This window comes from Saccopteryx leptura, chromosome 5, assembly GCF_036850995.1.
Source record: "Saccopteryx leptura isolate mSacLep1 chromosome 5, mSacLep1_pri_phased_curated, whole genome shotgun sequence".
Taxonomy (NCBI): domain Eukaryota; kingdom Metazoa; phylum Chordata; class Mammalia; order Chiroptera; family Emballonuridae; genus Saccopteryx; species Saccopteryx leptura.
In genome coordinates, this window is record NC_089507.1 from 220,905,064 (window position 1) to 220,923,001 (window position 17,938).

General features: G+C 59.3%; 1 protein-coding gene across 3 annotated transcripts in view; it reads left to right on the forward strand.

Moving 5' to 3' along the window:
* MYT1 (myelin transcription factor 1) overlaps positions 1-17,938 on the forward strand; it is a 55,486-nt gene that overhangs the window by 28,676 nt on the left and 8,872 nt on the right. For 2 of the 3 annotated variants that reach the window (XM_066384486.1, XM_066384488.1), the window contains exons 7-18: positions 472-1,302; positions 2,441-2,575; positions 3,113-3,203; positions 3,431-3,544; positions 4,395-4,609; positions 5,993-6,117; positions 6,619-6,882; positions 9,353-9,507; positions 10,492-10,554; positions 10,661-10,729; positions 15,794-15,856; positions 16,110-16,193. In XM_066384486.1, the coding sequence (XP_066240583.1) occupies positions 472-1,302; positions 2,441-2,575; positions 3,113-3,203; positions 3,431-3,544; positions 4,395-4,609; positions 5,993-6,117; positions 6,619-6,882; positions 9,353-9,507; positions 10,492-10,554; positions 10,661-10,729; positions 15,794-15,856; positions 16,110-16,193 (2,209 nt within the window). The remainder of the gene's footprint in view (positions 1-471; positions 1,303-2,440; positions 2,576-3,112; positions 3,204-3,430; positions 3,545-4,394; positions 4,610-5,992; positions 6,118-6,618; positions 6,883-9,352; positions 9,508-10,491; positions 10,555-10,660; positions 10,730-15,793; positions 15,857-16,109; positions 16,194-17,938) is intronic. The other variant, XM_066384487.1, reaches the window with a different exon arrangement.

Consider the following 17,938-nt stretch of genomic DNA (forward strand, 5'->3'; position numbering starts at 1 on the left):
GCTTCCTCACGAAGGAGGGCGTTTGGTCGGGTCTCAGCCCCAGCTTGACCTCCTGGAGCGGTGGACCGAGGGCTAGGACGACCCCACAGGCCAGTGCACGGTGAACACCCTGCATCTTGGTCATGGTGGTTAAAATGTTTACATTTGGTCCTTTAAAAAGTATACATTTCTTTACTGCTTTTTGATTTTGAGCAGTTTTTAAAAATCTGTTGCACTCTTTGAGCTCCATTTTGTAAAATGATTTGAGCAATGCCACAATGGCTTTAAAAATTCAGCAGCAGTTACCCCCTCCACCCCCCAAACATGTTCACCGTGATCTCCAGATCCAGGCAGAGGCAATGCAGATGACCTCTCCAAGCGCCCCATGCCGGGGCTGCGTGTCCCCCAGGTGCAGCCGGTGGTGGGGACCAGAGGCCTGAACACCCAGCCTGACCCGTGTGACTCCCATGGGGCTTTTCTGCTCTCGCGCAGGACGGAGCCCCATCAAGTCTCATTTTGGACCCAAGCCCATCAGCAGCCCCACGGGCTCCTGCAAGGGCGGCTACAGCAGCTACCAGGAAATCATCGCCACTTCTCTCCTAAACTTGGGCCAGGTTGCCGAAGAGACGCTGGTCAGGGAGGGTTCAGGCCAAGAAGCCCAGGCCGGCCCTGGAGTTGTGCACCTGGTTCAGGATGAAGCTGAAGAAGGCGCCACCAGCGACGAAGGGGAAAAGGACGTCTTCATCCAGCCAGAGGACGCAGAGGAAGTCATCGAGGTGACCAGCGAGCGCTCTCAGGAGCTGTGTCCCCAGGCCCTGGAGAGTATGACCAGCGAGGAGTCCAGGCAGCAGAAAGTCTCCCTGGGTCAGGAGGAGGAAGAGGAGGAGGAGGAAGAGGAGGAGGAGGAGGAGGAGGAGGAGGAGGAGGATGACATTGAGGACGAGGAAGAGGAAGACGAGGAGGAGGAGGACGAGGATGAGGAGGGGTCCACTCCCGACGTGACCTGCCAGGAAGGCGCTCCCCTCGTGCCCCCCCAGAAGGCCCCCGAGCTCCCCAGCCCCAAGCCTGAGTACTCCGTCATCGTGGAGGTGCGCTCTGATGACAGCAAGGACGAGGACTCACACTCCCAGAAGTCCGCGGTCACGGACGAGTCGGAGATGTACGACATGATGACCCGGGGCAACCTGGGCCTCCTGGAGCAGGCCATCGCCTTGAAGGCCGAGCAGGTGCGAGCGGTGGGCGAGCCCACCGAGCAGGGCCCGGGCGAGCCGGTGAAGGCAGCCAGGCCGCTGGATGCCACGCGGAAGACCTACTGCAGCAAAGGTAGGGCTGGCACCCAGCCCGCCCACCCATCCTTCACCCAGAGGTGCCCGGTGTGCAGGTGCCGGCCCAGCAGTGACACGACCTGAGGCCCTTCCAGGCTGGGGGTGGGGAGCAGGCGCAGACGAGAGACAAATACACGTATGGCCACGGAGTGTGGTCACCGAATCTGAGGAGCTGCTTGCACTGTTCACAGAGACACCAGCTGAGGCTCCCGCCGGGAGGAGGCGGTGGGAGGGACAGTGACCCAGCATCAGCGGCTCACCCATGGCCTGGGGATCCCTCTGGGTTGTGGAGGGACATGAGTGCACTCTAGCTCAGGGGACCTCCTAGTTTGTGGAGATGCTGCCATATTTTCTGGGGACACTCATAAGGGACAGCCCTGGGCCCAGATGGTCAGGGATTCATACCTGTGGGATGGACATTAGGAGACCGAGATGTAGTGTCCTGCTTTCAGGGATGAAGTTGAGGGCACGGACCCAGGGGACAGAGGCAGGTGGCTGAGCTGGGAGCCCCAGGCAGTGCCACAGAGGCCACGTGGCTGATGCTGAGGTGCAGGCACGGGGCCACCCTGGAGAGAGGCCAGCTCAGGAAGCAGGTGTTGGCAGGGATTTGTGAGCCCTTCCTGTGCGTGAGGCTCTGTGCTGCTGACTTCTCCCACAGGGGACGCCTCTGTCGAGGAATCGCTGTGGAGACCATTAGTGTCCTGACACGTGTCCCTTTTGGGTCCCTGCACTCACTCGTTTTGTCATATCCAAAGGACATATCCTGACAGGGACCTTGTCACATTGCCTTCACCTCTCTGTGTAGAGACCGGACCTCAGGGTGTGAGGGGCTCTGTGAGTGTGTCCCCCTCGGAAGCCCGTGGGGAGAGGAGATGGCTCCGGCTGCCACCCGGGTTGTTGGTCCAGTCGCTGCACATCCTGCCGTTGGGGCAGTGGTGGCGTCTTTGGGGCTGGCAGGTTCTCTGGTGTTGCCCCACTGTCCAGACCTGGTCCCTCTTGGGCTCTTCGGTAGTTTGGCCACTCTCCTCTCTGGACAACGAGACAGAAGGACCAGCTGTTTTTCCCCCTTGCTGATTGCCACCCACCACACAGCTGCTCCCTGGTCACCTTCTGACTGGTGTCTTGTGTTTGTTCAGATTCCTCAAGAGCAGAGAAACGTGAAATCAAGTGTCCGACACCAGGCTGTGACGGCACTGGCCACGTGACAGGGCTGTACCCTCACCACCGCAGCCTGTCCGGGTGCCCCCACAAAGATAGGATCCCTCCAGAGAGTAAGTATCTCTATATGCCTCCAGAGTGTTCACATGGAGGGATAGTCACTTGGGGCCCTATCTCTTGAATTGGCACCATCCAGATGCCCAGACTTGAGCCCTACAAGGAGCATGCCCAGTTATCCACCTTGAGACAGTAGCTTGGGTCAGGGCCCCTGGAAGATGGCCGCAGGTACAGGCACAGCCGAGGGGAGACTGGGCAGCCCACTCTGGAGGGGCTGCATCTGTTCTCTGAGGGTTCAGGAGGAAGCCTGTCCCGAGTCCAGGCTGGAGGCAGTGACTGTGAGCAGGAGGCTGACAAGAGTGAGTCACAGAACAGCCAGAGGTTGCAAAGCTGAGCTCATTTCTGCCCCAGGGAGGCAGGGCCCACCGTGGGGGAGGGGGAAACGGGCTATGACCAGGCTGTTTTGGGGGCTGGACTTGCCCTGCAGCACTGCTCCCAGCTGCTATGTGCCCGTCCTACAAAGCTGGAGCCTTCAGGTGGGGGGCTCCTGCACCCTCCTGACTGAACTCTCGGTCCCACCCCGTCTCTTGCAGTCCTGGCCATGCACGAGAACGTGCTCAAGTGCCCCACCCCTGGCTGCACAGGCCAGGGCCACGTGAACAGCAACCGTAACACACACAGAAGGTACTCACTGAGCTGGGCACGGTGCGGGCGGTGGTGGAGTGAGCCGGGCCTGCATCACCCACCCCTCGGGGCTCAGGGCTCCGTGGGCTGCGCACAGAGCAGGAGAGAAAACCCAGCTCTGGAGGTGGGGCGGCTTCCCTGGGCTCTGCGGGCGCCTGCCTGTGTCCCCGGCTTGACCGGCAGGGCCCAGGAGAGAGGGCTCAGCTGTCCCCCCTGCCCTTCTCTAGTTTGTCTGGGTGCCCCATCGCTGCTGCAGAAAAATTAGCCAAATCTCACGAGAAGCAGCAGCCGCAGACGGCAGATCCTTCCAAGACTGGCTCCAGTTCAGATCGGACCCTCAGGTGGGTGCAGGGACCGCAGCACTGGAGGGGCTGCCTCCTGGCGGCCCGTGCCCCTGCGTGTGGGTGGGTGCGCGTGCTGATAACTGGAGCAGCCACGGGGCCTCCCGGGTGGAACTGGAGCAGCTTCGAGGCTCACAGGACAGGCCGCGGTCTGCCGCAGAGGCGGGGAGGGGGTTCTCCCAGGCCTCCCTCCTCTTTCCTCTCTCTGAGCTGATGGGAGCAGAGGCCCCTCCACACCCAGCACAGACCACCTCACCTCCCTGGTAGTCTTCCTTCCCAGGCTCCTGTGCTGTTTTGGCTGGGGTCATGCCATCTCTCGTGCATTGAAATACCTGAACTCCTTCAAGAGCTTCAGTGACAATGATCAAAGTCCCTGCGGTGGCCTTCTCATGCCTGTCCCTAACCCTGCCAAAGCCCCTCCTCAGGGGCATCTCAACTGTCCCTGCACACTGAAGAGCTGAGTCGGCCAGCCTTGAGTCTGGTTCTTGGAAACATGACCCAGATCCTTCCTCCCAGGGAGCTGCACGCCATCTCCCCACTAGAGTTCGGCCTTGGCGTGGCTGCTACCAGGCTTCCAACCATGGTGCTGAGCTGTTGGAAACCTGCTCTCCTAGGTGCTGGGGGAGTCTCAGGCCCTCCCTGCTCTGTCTAATGCTGTCTGCGAGGGGACATGCTGTTCTTCCTCATACAGACCAGGCCCCAGGCACCCGTAGTGGTGGGATGTGGGGGAGAGGCCCCCGCGGTCCACACTGGGCTCTGAGGGTCCCTGAGCTGTGGGTGAGGCAATGGAGGGATAACACGGGGTCCTTGGGAACCGTCCCCGTGGTTCCGCACCTGTCCTGCCCCCCAGACCCATGTGCTTCGTGAAGCAGCTTGAGGTCCCTCCGTACGGAAGCTACCGGCCCAGTGTGGCCCCTGCGACACCCAGGGCCAACCTGGCCAAGGAGCTGGAGAAGTTCTCCAAGGTCACCTTCGACTACGCAAGTTTTGATGCTCAGGTTTTTGGCAAACGCATGCTTGCCCCAAAGATTCAGACCAGCGAAACCTCACCTAAAGCCTTTAAATGTAAGTTGGGGAGAACTGCTCTCGGGAGGTGTGGAGTGAGGGGCAGGGGACAGGGACACTGGCCAGGGGCATGAGGGGCGCCTGCCCCAGGGGCCAATGGGACGGGACCAGGCCGAGCTGCCCAGTGTCCCCCTCCTCGTTCATTATCAAACTGGATGTGTCCCCTCGCTACCTGTAAACAGAACAAGATCCTTTGGGTCTGCGTGTCCACAGGCTTAGCAATCACTTCGCTGATGTGGTTCACCCTGCGAAAATCCCCCTCCTGGCCATCTGCTCCCAGCCTGTTTATTCCGACACAGCGGGCCAGTGTCTGTGTGTGTGTTGTGTGTTGTGTGTGTGTCTGTGTGTCTGTGTGAGTTGTGTGTCTGGGGGGGGGGTCAGACCACCCCTGTGTTGAGCCTGGTACCCTGCCAGGAGCCAGTTCCCTTCCTGCATGGGGACCATCTTGCTGAGTGCAATGTGTTACGTGTGGTACTAGCACAGATTTTCTAGGTACTTGTACTAATGAGAATGAACCTTTGGGAACAATCCTTCCTGTCGTTTTTTGTCACTCATTACACTAATTTGTGGGTTGCCAGCCCATTAACCCTGAACATGCATATGAAATTGAGAAGCACCCCCCCACACACACTGTACCTGAGATGGAAACTGGCAACCTCTAGTGGAAATGGGCCTCCAAATGCAGCAGTGATGAGTTCTACATGTTAACAGTAAAAATACCAATTGATACAATTGCTGGCTAAAGTCTGACCACCACACCTGTCCCCTGTGTCAGGCTGAGGGCTTCCTGCCCTCACACCTGGGCACCCAACAACACGGGAGCCTCCACAGGGAGCTCTCCGTATAGTGGAAGTTTGTTGGGGATGTTGGAATTCCTTAGGACTCTCATACTTAAGAGTCAACATTCTATGCCTTGTATTTATTTGAACAATAATGTTACTTAAAGCAAGGACTGTTGTGAGGACACCAAAATAAATCAGCCTTTTGAGATTTTTGACACAATTGTCCTACTTGGGTGATATTTCAAACAGTCATCCTATTGACAGAATTCTTTAGTCTTTAATAACTGTTTACCGATGGACAACTTGTTTTTGTTTGAAATGTCATGGATGCTGGGATATCTCTGGAGGGTTTTGCTCTTTCTGCACATATTTTGGTCAGGCCAGAAATAGCCTCTTCAATTCCAAGCAGGAGGGCGAGTGGAGTTAGCAGCCTGATGACCCCTCGAGCCCACGTCCCCTGCCCAAGTCCCCCTGTCACCTGTCGAGTGTGCCACCTGCCGTCTGCGTTGTGTGTCAGCCTGTGCTGCTCCCTTTTGCAGCCAAACCCGTCCCCAAGGCCCTTCCACCAGGCACAGCGCCTGCCCTTCGCCCCTCTCTGCAGGCTTCGACTATGCGCACGACGCTGAGGCTGCGCACATGGCTGCCACCGCCATCCTGAACCTCTCCACGCGCTGCTGGGAGATGCCCGAGAACCTCAGCACGAAGCCGCAGGACATGCCCGGCAAGGTTGGTGTGTCCCCTGTGGGAGCTGTCCTGAGACCAGAACGCATAGTCAGGGCCACAGGCCCGAGTGAGATGCTCTCAGCACAGCCCAGTGTCCATCGGGGATGACCACTCTCAGCTTTTCTCTCCATAGCCACAGCTCCTGATGACCAGAGAGCTCAGACAGGAGCCTGCTGAGAGCTCCATGTGCTGTGCCGAGAGGGAGTACGCCTCCCTGAGTCTGAGGGTCATGCACATGCGTGTTCCCTCGTGTCTTCCCGGGTCTCAGGGTTGTGTGTGTGTTCTGTCTGACTGTGCTCATGCCCTCAGGTTCTGGCTTGTGGTCGGGGACACTGGGAGGAGGAGGCAGTGTCTCCCCCATGGGGGTTTCAGGACCCGCTTCTTGGAGGTCCCCCTGTGTTGTTTTTCTCAGCTCCCTTCCGAGGGTCACGCTCAGGGCCATTATGGCCTTGGGCCCACATGGAACGGTGGGTCGTGGATGCAGATGGCGCCCTTGCGTTGCAGGCGGTGGACATTGAGGTGGATGAAAACGGGACCCTGGACCTGAGCATGCACAAGCACCGCAAGCGGGAGGGCGCTGTTTCCGGCGGCGGTGGCGGCAGCCCCGGGGTGAAGTCTCCCGATGCCTCTCAGCGTCCGGGCAGCACTAGTGCCCCCAGTGGCTCCATGACCTCACCCCAGTCCAGCCAGGCCGCCCGCCAGGACGAGTGGGACCGGCCTCTGGACTACACCAAGCCCAGCCGCCAGCGAGAGGAGGAGCCTGAGGAGGTGGGTGTGTGGCTGGAGGGCTGCTTCTCCGGGCAGGGTCTCAGGGTCTTCTCCCTTTGTACACGGGATCTTACAGGGTCCTACAGCCTCCGGGCAGCGGGGGCCCAGCAGCCTACCTGGAGGGGTTTCGCCACGGGAGGTGCTGTGTCCTTCTCCCATCTGAGAGAGGTGGTCACCTCACCTCGTGACACACAACAGTCAGCAGGAGTGGGACCTCTGAGAGTCTGGGGAGGAGAGGGCTTCTTTCAGACCCCACTGGAGGTGACTTGGGAAAAACTCTGAATTCCTTGGTTTTATGGGACACCCCAAGCCCTGGCTGCAGCCCTTTCCATGTCCCCAGGATGCTTGAGGCCTCCTGAGTCCTTGGAAAGAGGTAGAAAAAACTGCTGGCCGTGGCAGCCCCCATGGTGGACAGTAGCCGAGTCCTAAGACCAGCACCACCTTGTGGAGAGCAGAGGCCGAGCGTCCGTGCTGGGGCTGGGGTCTGGACAGTCTGTGTAGTCACTCCACCCACTTGAGACGAGGGCTGGTTGAGGGCTTTTCCAAAAAAGCTGTGCGTCCTGACTGGGAGGGTGTCACAGGCTCCAGCGGGCTCTGCAACATGGGCAGGTCTGCAGGTCCTTCGCCCTCCTCCCTCCCTGCCAGCCGCCCCGCCCCCCACACACACCAGGAGGACAGGGTGGGTCCCTGGAGAGGAGGAGGCGGCAGGGAGGACTCCCCTCTGATAACCCATCACCTCTGCGGTCTGTTCCACTGGTGAGCCAGGCTCTCTCTACACGCGTCACACACCCCAACTTTACAGAGGAGTAGACGGGGCCCCAGGCTGAAGTCACGTGGCTCAGTCACATGCGGTGACTCAGTGTTAGCCTCAGAAGGGGGGCAGCTCGGAGACGGAGCCCTGAGAGAGGGTGGCTGCCCTGAGGCACGACCCCCCCCGGGGGGGCTGTGCTGACCTCTCCATCTGCTGCTGGTGGGGCCCTCCTGTGTGTCTGCTGCCAGTGTAGTCAGAGCCTCTGTCTGCTGTCATCCTTGTTTCTGTCTTGCCGCCAGGACTGAGCTGCACCCCTCCCCCAGAGAGCTCACCCCCTGGGGCCCCCTTCACTGCCCCTTTCCTCAGCCTGCAGCTCAGGCTGGCCCGCCTCCCTGGGCTGCTTTGCCCTCCTTCTTCCTGAGCACCCTTGTGCCCTCTCAGGACTGTCACCATCATCTGTGGGGTGACCCAGGTCTCAGCCTTCCTGAGGTTCCCACCCACGAGAGCCTGTCCCCACGCTGTGCCCCACGGGCAACCATCCAGCCCCCAGGCAGGGCCTTAAATCACAGCCAGACCCTCACTCTCCTGCAGCACTTTCTTGAGCATGGTCATCCCTTGCAACTCCTCCTGAACCCTGCAGGTCTTCTCGGTCCTCATACCATGGCCCTGGACTTCTGGGCCAGACCCCTCTTCCACCTCTGCCCTGTCCCGGGAGAGGCTACTGCCCCTGCTGCAGCCTCGCCTCCCCCCTCCCAGCCTGTGGCAGGGGCCCCTGCTGATTGTCCCACGTCCCAGGACTCTGGGGCACACACCTGGTCTGTGCTTCGGAAGCCCATCCACCCTAAGAGCAGCATCTAGCAGCTTGCTCAGGTGAACAAGTCAATCATAGTGGCCCGATCTCCAGCTGGCCTGACGCTGGGTCGTGTGTTCCTCCTTCGATCCCCAGAAGTCCTGGTAGGGGCGCCCTTAGCTTCAGTTGCAAAGTGGCACCTCAGCTCCAAGAGGCTGAGCACAAGCCTGGGACACAGAGCAAGTGCCAGCGCTGGGTCCCAGCTGTGAGCCACTGTGACTGCCTGGGACGGACCAACCTGCAGGGCATTGCCCTTCCTGGCTCTTGTAGACAGCCTCCCCCACCTGGATGGCAGGACTGTCCTTGTTCACCCTGTGTCCACAGCAACCTGCCCTTGGGTGGCGATTGAACACCTCCAGCCCCGGCATTCAAGTTCAGCTGTGGGCCAGGCATGGTGCTGGGTGGGGCACACAGGGCAGATGGTCTCAGGGTCATGGCGGTCAGTTGTAGGGTTCTCGTGTGTTACTCGTCCATGCCGTCTCCGCCTCACAGGGCTGTGACAGACACTTGCAGGGCCCACTGCGCACGGAGTACCGCCTTCCTCTGAAGGACCCGCCTTCTGCGTCCACTCTCCTGTTGAGGAGGCAGGCCCGGTGGATGCGGCCGTTAGGTGGAGGCGGGCCACATGCCGAGAAGGTGGAGGGTCAGGAGGCCCCTGATCTTGGGCAGCTCTGGCTGAGGTCGGGGAGTGCTCCAGCCCTCGGGGTGCTCTCCTCTTTGTCTTGGGGGACGCCTTCCTGACTTATCCAGAGGACAGGAGACTCCAGAAAACACCTCGGTGGACACTGCTCTGAAGGGTCCCTCCCTCGCCCTGGGCCGGGCGCCCGGCCCCACAGCCGTTAAAACCTCTCCCTGCTGGTCTTTTGCAGTCAGAGCCAGCTGCCCATTCTTTTGCTTCTTCTGAAGCAGATGACCAGGAAGTGTCGGAAGAGAATTTTGAGGAGCGGAAGTACCCTGGGGAAGTCACCCTGACCAACTTTAAGCTGAAGTTTCTCTCCAAGGACATAAAGAAGGAGCTGCTCACGTAAGTCCCCACCTTGGCCACCAAGACTCCTGGGACAGCTGCCACCGCCTGGGAAGGCACGTGGCCTGGGCTGGGCCTGGGGCACTGGGCCCACTCCGTCTGGGCCGTCCGCTGCCCTCAGTGGGCAGAAGCCAGATATCCCTCACTAGAACCCACTCGACCGGGCAACAGGACACAGGCTCCCTGTCACCTCTGCCCTGTGCAGGGCTCCCACATGGCCCTCTGATGTTGACTGAGAACGAGGAAGAGCCCTGTTTCCACCCACACAGCGAGCTGAGGTCTGAGGGGAGCTGGCTGCAGCCACACCCTGGTCAGAGCACCAGGCCCGATGTGCGTCTGTCTCAGGGTCTGTGCCCTCAGCTCTGGAAGCCTGGCGAGCCCTTCCAGCTCCGGTCCTCAGAGGGCTAACCAGACGTCATTGGCGAGCAGGGTGCTGCTGGTGGGTGGGAGCCATGCATAGTCAGCTGCCATTCCACAGGCCTCTGGTCAGCCCCCACTGAGAGCCACCTCACTGAGAGGGCCGTGCGAGGCCGTACCTGGCACCTGCACCGCGGGTGACCCAGCCTCCCCTGTGCTCAGTGTGAGTTCCAGGTTCCTGTTCTTGTTCTGATCTTCTTCTCTGTCACTGGCTACCCAGGACGGCCAGATCTGGGCTCTGGTTGGGGACCTTGTCCTCAGGGAAGGCCATGCGTTTAGGGGAGAAGCTCCCTCGTGTCGTGGGCATGTGCAACCCCTGCGCTTCAGAGGCATCCTAACTTCAAGCTGAGCTTTGCTGTGGTTCCTTTTTCCGTCTTGAGTTACACTGTGTGGGAGAGTTGCCGTCTGAGACTGAGGCTGTGCTCTGAGGACCAAGGGGGAGGAGTTGCCCCTTGGCCCACGGTGACAAAGGAGCAGGTGCCACCACTGTCCCTGTGCCAGTCAGCTGGGGCAGGCTTGGCAGGTGGGCCTTTTTCTCTGTTCTGACGCTCTTTTTCCTTTGTCCAGCTGTCCCACCCCCGGCTGTGACGGCAGTGGCCACATCACCGGGAACTATGCCTCCCACCGCAGGTTTGTCCCCCGCTTGGGCCGGCCTGGCCGGGGTGCTGCGTGGTGGGTCTTCCTCCTCTCCTGCTCTGCTCCCCTCTTTGGCTTACTCCCCTCTCTTCTCTTTCAGCCTCTCTGGTTGCCCTCTTGCTGACAAGAGCCTCAGAAACCTCATGGCTGCCCATTCTGCTGACCTCAAGTATGTCTGCCTCCTGGCACCCATCTCTTGGGTGGCTTCCTGGCTTTGCTGTCCCCTTCCGTGAGGCTCCAGCCTGAATCGGCCTTCTCCAGGGCTCCAATCCCGGGCCTGCCCCACCTACAGAGTGGGGCAGCGAGGCAGGACCATGGAGGGGCCGATTCTGCTTGTGCCTCCCTGCTCTGAGTGTTGCTTTCTGTCTATATGTCCGTCTGTCCCCACTGGCCAGGGCTGCTGTAGGCTTCTGTCTGCCCTTGCCTCTGCCAGCCCCTCCACGGGCAGAGGGCAGCAGAACCCGCCTCGAGATCCTGGCAGCCTGGCCCATTCTCTCCCTCTTCTGGGGACCCTGTGGGGGGTCCGCTGTCTCCCTCAGTGGGGTTGGGAGCAGCCCAGAACTGGCCTGGCCTTGCCGGTCTCATTCTGGCTCAGGGAGCGCCAGGCTGGGCAGCTCGATCTAAATCAAGTAGATGCTGCTTTCTTCAAAGAGAAAACGCTTTGCCCTCCATTCTCTGCTCTCCTCCCGCTGCTGTGTCTTAGCGCCTGGTGCCCCAAATGTGTCTCTCCTCCTTGCTTGTCCCTTCTCTCTGCCTCGCCCCTCTCCCTTCTGTGTCTGCTCCCCCCTGCCCCCCATGCACAGCAGGGCAGGCCCTGTGGGCGCCAGCAGCTGCTTGACAGCCCTGCTCACGGGGGTGCATGCAGCCAGAGGTTTCCAGGTATCAGTGTGCTCTTGGGGCTGGAGTTGGAGGTTACCTTGCCCTTGGTTTTCATGCCTCCAGCTGAGTTGTGACATACTGGTCCTGGGCTTTCAGGCTGTGCAAGGCTGGGGAAGGAAGTCCCACTCTGGCCCCTTCAGAGGTGCTTCTCCATCCCTGAACCCAGAGACGTTCCCCTGGGTCATTCCATTCTGAGGCCAGACAGGAGCAGGGCCCTGGCACCTCTGAGATGAGAGGCTGTTGCTGCTGCAGGTTCCATGGACCCACGCTGAGTTAGAAACAGGGCAGAAAGCTCCAGGTCATCCGGAGTCATTCGTGCTGTCCAGCCCCAGAAGTCCAGCGGACACCTCAGTCCAGCTGGGACCCTCTTCCTCAACACCCCCCTTCCCCACCTCTTCTCATTCCATCGTTCCCATGCTCCTTTCTCCTCTTTTCTAACACCACTGTCTTTTCTACTGGTGGCTAGTGTTCTTGGATTTCCAGTCTGAGGGCCTGACTGACGTTGGAGCTGTAGGCTGATGGTGTGTGCTCAGGGCTGCAGGATGGAAAGTGTCAGAAACATGGCTGTCCTGGACGGTTACTGTCCTTCTAAGACTAAAAGCCTATGAGGAACTCTAACCCAAAGCATATTTAGAAAGGGCAGCAGAAATTCTTCCTTATGTGAAAGCAAGTTACTCACCAGCCTCAGGCAGACCTGGGGCGGTGGCTGAGGGACCCCGACTCCTTCTGAAGCTCTCCCGCCTCCTCAGGGTCTTCCCAGGGAGCCCACGACTTACGTCACTCGGGCCACAGCGTGGGCTTTGGGTGAGGTGGGCCGGGACGCACTTTCCTGGTGCTCGAAGTTCTCCTGTCTCCCCCCCCCCCATCCAGTGGGCGTCTGACATGGGCTGTTTCTGACCAGCCTTGTGGCAGGGGTGGGTGATGGTGGCCCGTCCCCAGGGGACACACACCTAGGCCACCACCTTGCAAACAAGGCTTTTTTTGTGGCTTCCCTATCAACACTTGGGTGCAGTGACAATCTCATACGATATATTTTAATTCTGTGTTTTAATTAAATCCCGAAGGCATTTGCTCTTCCCTCTCACGTGCCCAGTGTGGTCAGGGGCGGAGCACAGCTACTCATCCACTCTGTGTGGTCAGGGACTGAGCACAGCTACTCATCCCTCTCTGTGTGGTCAGGGACTGAGCACAGCTACTCATCCCTCTCTGTGTGGTCAGGGACTGAGCACAGCTACTCATCCCTCTCTGTGTGGTCAGGGACTGAGCACAGCTACTCATCCCTCTCTGTGTGGTCAGGGACTGAGCACAGCTACTCGTCCACTCTGTGTGGTCAGGGACTGAGCACAGCTACTCGTCCACTCTGTGTGGTCAGGGACTGAGCACAGGTACTCGTCCACTCTGTGTGGTCAGGGACTGAGCACAGCTACTCGTCCACTCTGTGTGGTCAGGGACTGAGCACAGCTACTCATCCACTCTGTGTGGTCAGGGACTGAGCACAGCTACTCATCCCTCTCTGTGTGGTCAGGGACTGAGCACAGCTACTCGTCCACTCTGTGTGGTCAGGGACTGAGCACAGCTACTCATCCACTCTGTGTGGTCAGGGACTGAGCATAGCTACTCATCCTCTCTGTGTGGTCAGGGACTGAGCACAGCTACTCATCCCTCTCTGTGTGGTCAGGGACTGAGCACAGCTACTCATCCCTCTCTGTGTGGTCAGGGACTGAGCACAGCTACTCATCCACTCTGTGTGGTCAGGGACTGAGCACAGCTACTCATCCCTCTCTGTGTGGTCAGGGACTGAGCACAGCTACTCGTCCACTCTGTGTGGTCAGGGACTGAGCATAGCTACTCATCCTCTCTGTGTGGTCAGGGACTGAGCACAGCTACTCATCCCTCTCTGTGTGGGAAGCTGGGGTGCAAGGATGTGACAGGAGCTCCGCACAGGGTGGGGACAGGGATGGGGCTCTGAGGGAAGACCCCGTGCATTGCCAAGCTGTAGGGTGTCCCTTAGACACAGGACTCTTCCTCCTGCCCAGTCAACCCCCTCAGAAGCAAATGGTGGGGGGGCTTCTACAGCCGACCCTGTGGACCTTCAGGGCCCTAAGCGTGGTGGATCCTGCAGGCACTTAACGCAGATGCCTGCTTCTCCAGCCACATGGATGCCATCCTCTCTTGGACATGGCTCTGGCATAGTTGTTAAACTGGGTCTCAGCAAGGCCTGCGGGACAGTCCCCCCCGCCTGGAGCAGGTGTGCCTCAGGGACCCCTGGTGATGCTGGTTCCTCCTGTGTGGGGCCTGGCAGGGACCAGCCAGTGTGTTCCCAGGGAGTCGCTGCCCTCGCCCCAGACTGAGGCCCCATCGGGGTCCGCACCTCACAGGCCGTCACCCGCCATCCAGAGCTGTTCTACGGCCACCAAGGCCTAAGACACCAGCCACCATGCTGAGCCTCTGGGTCCTGTCACTCGGTTCCCTGGGGCTCAGGAGAAGCAGAGCCCCAGGCAGCCACCTGAGCAGCTGCAGCCTGGGAGGAGAAGCGCCCTACTCACTCCACTCTGCCCTTACCTTAGGGCAGCACTTGGCAGCCTCCTTCAGCTGAGGAAGGGGCAGCAGGGAATCATGGGGCCGTGGCCTCAGCCCAAAGAGCCATGTGAGAGGCACCCCGATGTACCTCCAAGCAGAGGCACCTGGGACCTTGGGCAATGCGGAGACAGTGTCAGAGCAGGGGTGTTGCAGCAGCTGGGGATTTGATGGGAAGCGTGAGGCCGGCCTGCGTGGCTTCTGTTAAAATGCAAAAGCCTTCTTGTCCCAGATGTGTGTGTGGCTTGAACTGTGACCACATGTGACTAGGGCAGGACCCATCGGAAACTCAGGGGAGTTTGATTTACCCCCAACACCAGCCAGAGGGTATTTTGGCAGAGGGGCGGTCAGCTGCCACAGCAGAGAGGCATTGGATGTGTTGCCCGGGTCCGTGGTGAAGAGGGACCACAGAAGGTCTCGGGCTGGAGAAGGAGCTGGGCAGGGAGAGGCCAGAGGAGGCCCCTGGGCTGTGAGCCCCCATGTTGTGTACTAGCTTGAGGTCTCTCTGATGGAGACGGGCAGTGCTGGCCTGCTGGGTTCAGAAGGGTGGCCCAGAGGCTGCAGAAACCCTCTGACTGCACTGGCTTCCTGTACTGTGCCCCAACACCAGATGCTGCATGTGCTGGGGGAGGAGGACACAGAGAAAAGGCCTTGGACACAGTGCAGTGACCTGGGCACCTCTGCTGATTGGGAGGCAAAGGCCTGTGTCCTGTCTCAGCAGACGCAAAGCTCCATGACCCTCTTGGGTTCCCTGTGTGTGAGGGTGAGACCAGGAACAGCGGCAAGTGACGGGCTCTCCAGGTGCAAGCACCACTGTCCTGCCCAGTCCCCATGGTTGGGCCCGTACCCTCTTGAGGTATAAGGCACGAGGTGGCTGGCTGGCTCTGGAGGGGCTTCCCGGGGACACACCTGCAGAGCCAGGTGGAGCCCCCACTCTGAAAGCAGCAAGGACAACACACTCATTTCCCCCAGGGCACATTCAAGGAAAAATAGTCTAAGCCCATGCTCATATATTAAAGTGAAATTCCTACCTTCTGTGTGGCACGTTCATCAAACGTTTTGTGTGTGCAAAGCTGGGCTTTGTGTGTTGTTTCTCCTCTTCTCCCCGTGCTGGCACCTGCCACCCTCGCTAAGTGAGAACGCGCCCCCAGGTGACTGGTGCTGTGGATGGTGCATCAGGGTGCTTGGGGAATGCGTGTTCACGGGCGCACACGGTGCAACCCTTCCTGAGGAAAGCCCTCAAAGAAAAACAGTCTTAGGTGTTAGGTTTGTCTTCCTGACCACTGGTGTAAAGTGAGGGCTCATATGTTCTAGAACCTTCTGTGGCAGCCCAAACCCTGCAGAAGGTCAGGCGAGGGGCCCAGAGTCCTTGCAGCAGGGAACTGCTCTCCTTATGGCCTTCTTGTGCCCCCTTGGGGGACTAAGTGACAAAGTCCTGAAGGCTGGAGGTCATGGCAGGAGGCCGGTGAGGACAGGCACCACAGCTGTGAGACCTTGGTGGCCGGTTGGGTCCACACCAAGACTGAGTGCACAGGGTGTCCTCAGTGGCATAGCGAGGGGGGCAAGGGGGTCTATCACGCCCCGGGCGCCACTCGTGGAGGGGCGCCAAATGGTCTTCAGGACAAACAAGAAAAGCACAGTAGAAGCGCAGTTAGGGGGGAGGAGTGCCAATAAAGTGCTGTGCCCTGGGCACCAGTTATGTTCACTACGCCACTGGGTGTCCTTCTGTGGCCACACGTCTTCACTGGCTCTGGTCCCAACTCCCCTGTCCTTGCAGGTGCCCCACACCCGGCTGCGACGGCTCTGGCCACATAACGGGGAACTATGCTTCGCACCGGAGGTGAGCCTGCCTGCCCCGGGGGGCCAGTGGGGCAGAGCCTCTTCCTCAGATGAAGGGTGAAGCGTCAGATAAGACATTAATGTTGCCAGTAGTCAGGTTGGGCTGCCCTCTGCCCCCAGAGCATGCATGACACGTCCTGTGGTGGGATCTTCCAGGGCTGCGGACCCCAGGCCTGAGGAGGGAGGGTGAGGCCAACGGGGTGGGAAGCTACTGCTCTGGGACCACAGCTGTACTTCTCCCCTTTTAAAACCAGCCTGTCCGGCTGCCCTCGTGCCAAGAAGAGTGGAGCCAAGGTGACGCCCACGAAGGACGACAAGGAAGACCCCGAGCTGATGAAGTAAGTCAGGTCCTTGCGCCAAACCGGGACTTTTCCGTCTTAGAATTAAGAAGGTCCTTTTCCATTCCCTTCCCATTAGCAAGGCCAGTCAATGACAACGTCTGTTTCTGCAGATGTTCTGCCCCCGTGCACGTGGGCGCTGTGAAGGCACAGGCCATGTGCGTGGTATCGAAGGCACTCAGGCCCCGACCCGTCTGTGCCTCTCAGGTCCGGTGTGTTTCATGGGCTGAGAGTTAAAGCGCCCTGCTACCCATGAACCTGGGCACTGGGGTGCTGAGTCAGGGTGTGGAGCAGCCCCACAGAATGCTTGTGGGCACTGCTCTCTGCACGACTTCTGTCTGGTGGGAAAGGTCAGGTGCAGGAGTCAAGGAGAAGGCTGTGGGTAGAAAGATGACGAATCCTTCAGCTGTGAGTGTGGGAACCTGAATGCTCTCACACCTGCACGGGGAGCTGATGTGAGAGCCCTGGAGGTTCACTTTGAACTGGGGCCTCAACACGGCTGTGGGGGGAGAGAGAGGGCCTCCTGTGCCTCACGTGATCCATGTCCCTGAAACCCTCTACCAGCCTTCTCCCTGGGGGTGCCTGACATGTCACAGGGAGCCTGTGCCTCACACAGTGGGGGCCTGTACCCTTGCCAGAACAGAACTTGCCCCCTTGAATGCCCAGTAGCAGGTGGGAGAAAGGCCACAGGTACAAACTGGGTAACGAACCACAGCATTGTCCCAGGACTCTGAGAGCTGACATGGCAAAGCAGGAATGGGTTCTCCTGGCAGGTGGCTCTCTCATGGCCCAGGACTGGCTTGGTCTGGGCGGCACCTGTTAGCTGGTCAGTTGGTCAAGTTAACCGAGGTGGGAGCAGGTCTGCCCTGACTGTGTTGCCTGCTGGCCAAGAATAGACAGTACTCACCCCTGCATAGGGCAGCAAGCTGGCCCAACTGTGCCCAGACATCTGCTCGGCCACAGGGAAGGGCCTAATGATCAGCATCACGCTCCTCAAAGGGGTGGGGGTTCCCAAGAGCTGTTTGGCTCTGGCTTTTTTCTTTATTTAAATTTTATGGTAACAATGTAATGAATGCTAAATCAGAAATGCAAAACACGTTGTTGGTTTCTGAATGCTGCCTACTAACTGCTAGGGTGGCTAGGAGTCTTTATCCTCTGAGAATCCCGGAGTTTGCCTGTGACCGTGCAAATGGAATGCCTGGGTCCTGCTGGTTGGCCGCTGTGGGTGCCTTGTGCTGTCATTGCAAATGATTTAAATCAATGCTAGTAGCTCCATGACAAGAAGGGGGCCACCCACGTGGCGCCTCCTTTACAGGCCTCCTCCCAGCTGTAAACCTTAACGTCTTCATAACTGAGTAGCGTCCTTGGTAAGTGCCCACCGCAGCAGATACTAGCAGCGCACCAGGTCCCACCGCGTGACGGGCCTTCTTCAGCACGCATGCGCCGTGCTTCTTCTAGCCGGGCTGGGGACTTCTTTAGCACGAGTGCGCCGTGCTTCTTCTAGCCGGGCTGGGGAAGAAAGGTTCCCTTTACGATACCCTGTGTCTGCACTGTTCGAGATTAAGTCGTGACTGCACTTTGCAGTAAATCCCTTTGTTTACAACTAAATACTTACCATAAAAGACTATGCAGGTTCCAGCCTGGGGGCCAGGAGCTGAATGCTCTACTCTCCTTGGCTACGTTGGCATCTGAGGAAAGAGGTATCACTACTGTACCCCAGCGCAGGCTTACCCTGGCGCAGAAAA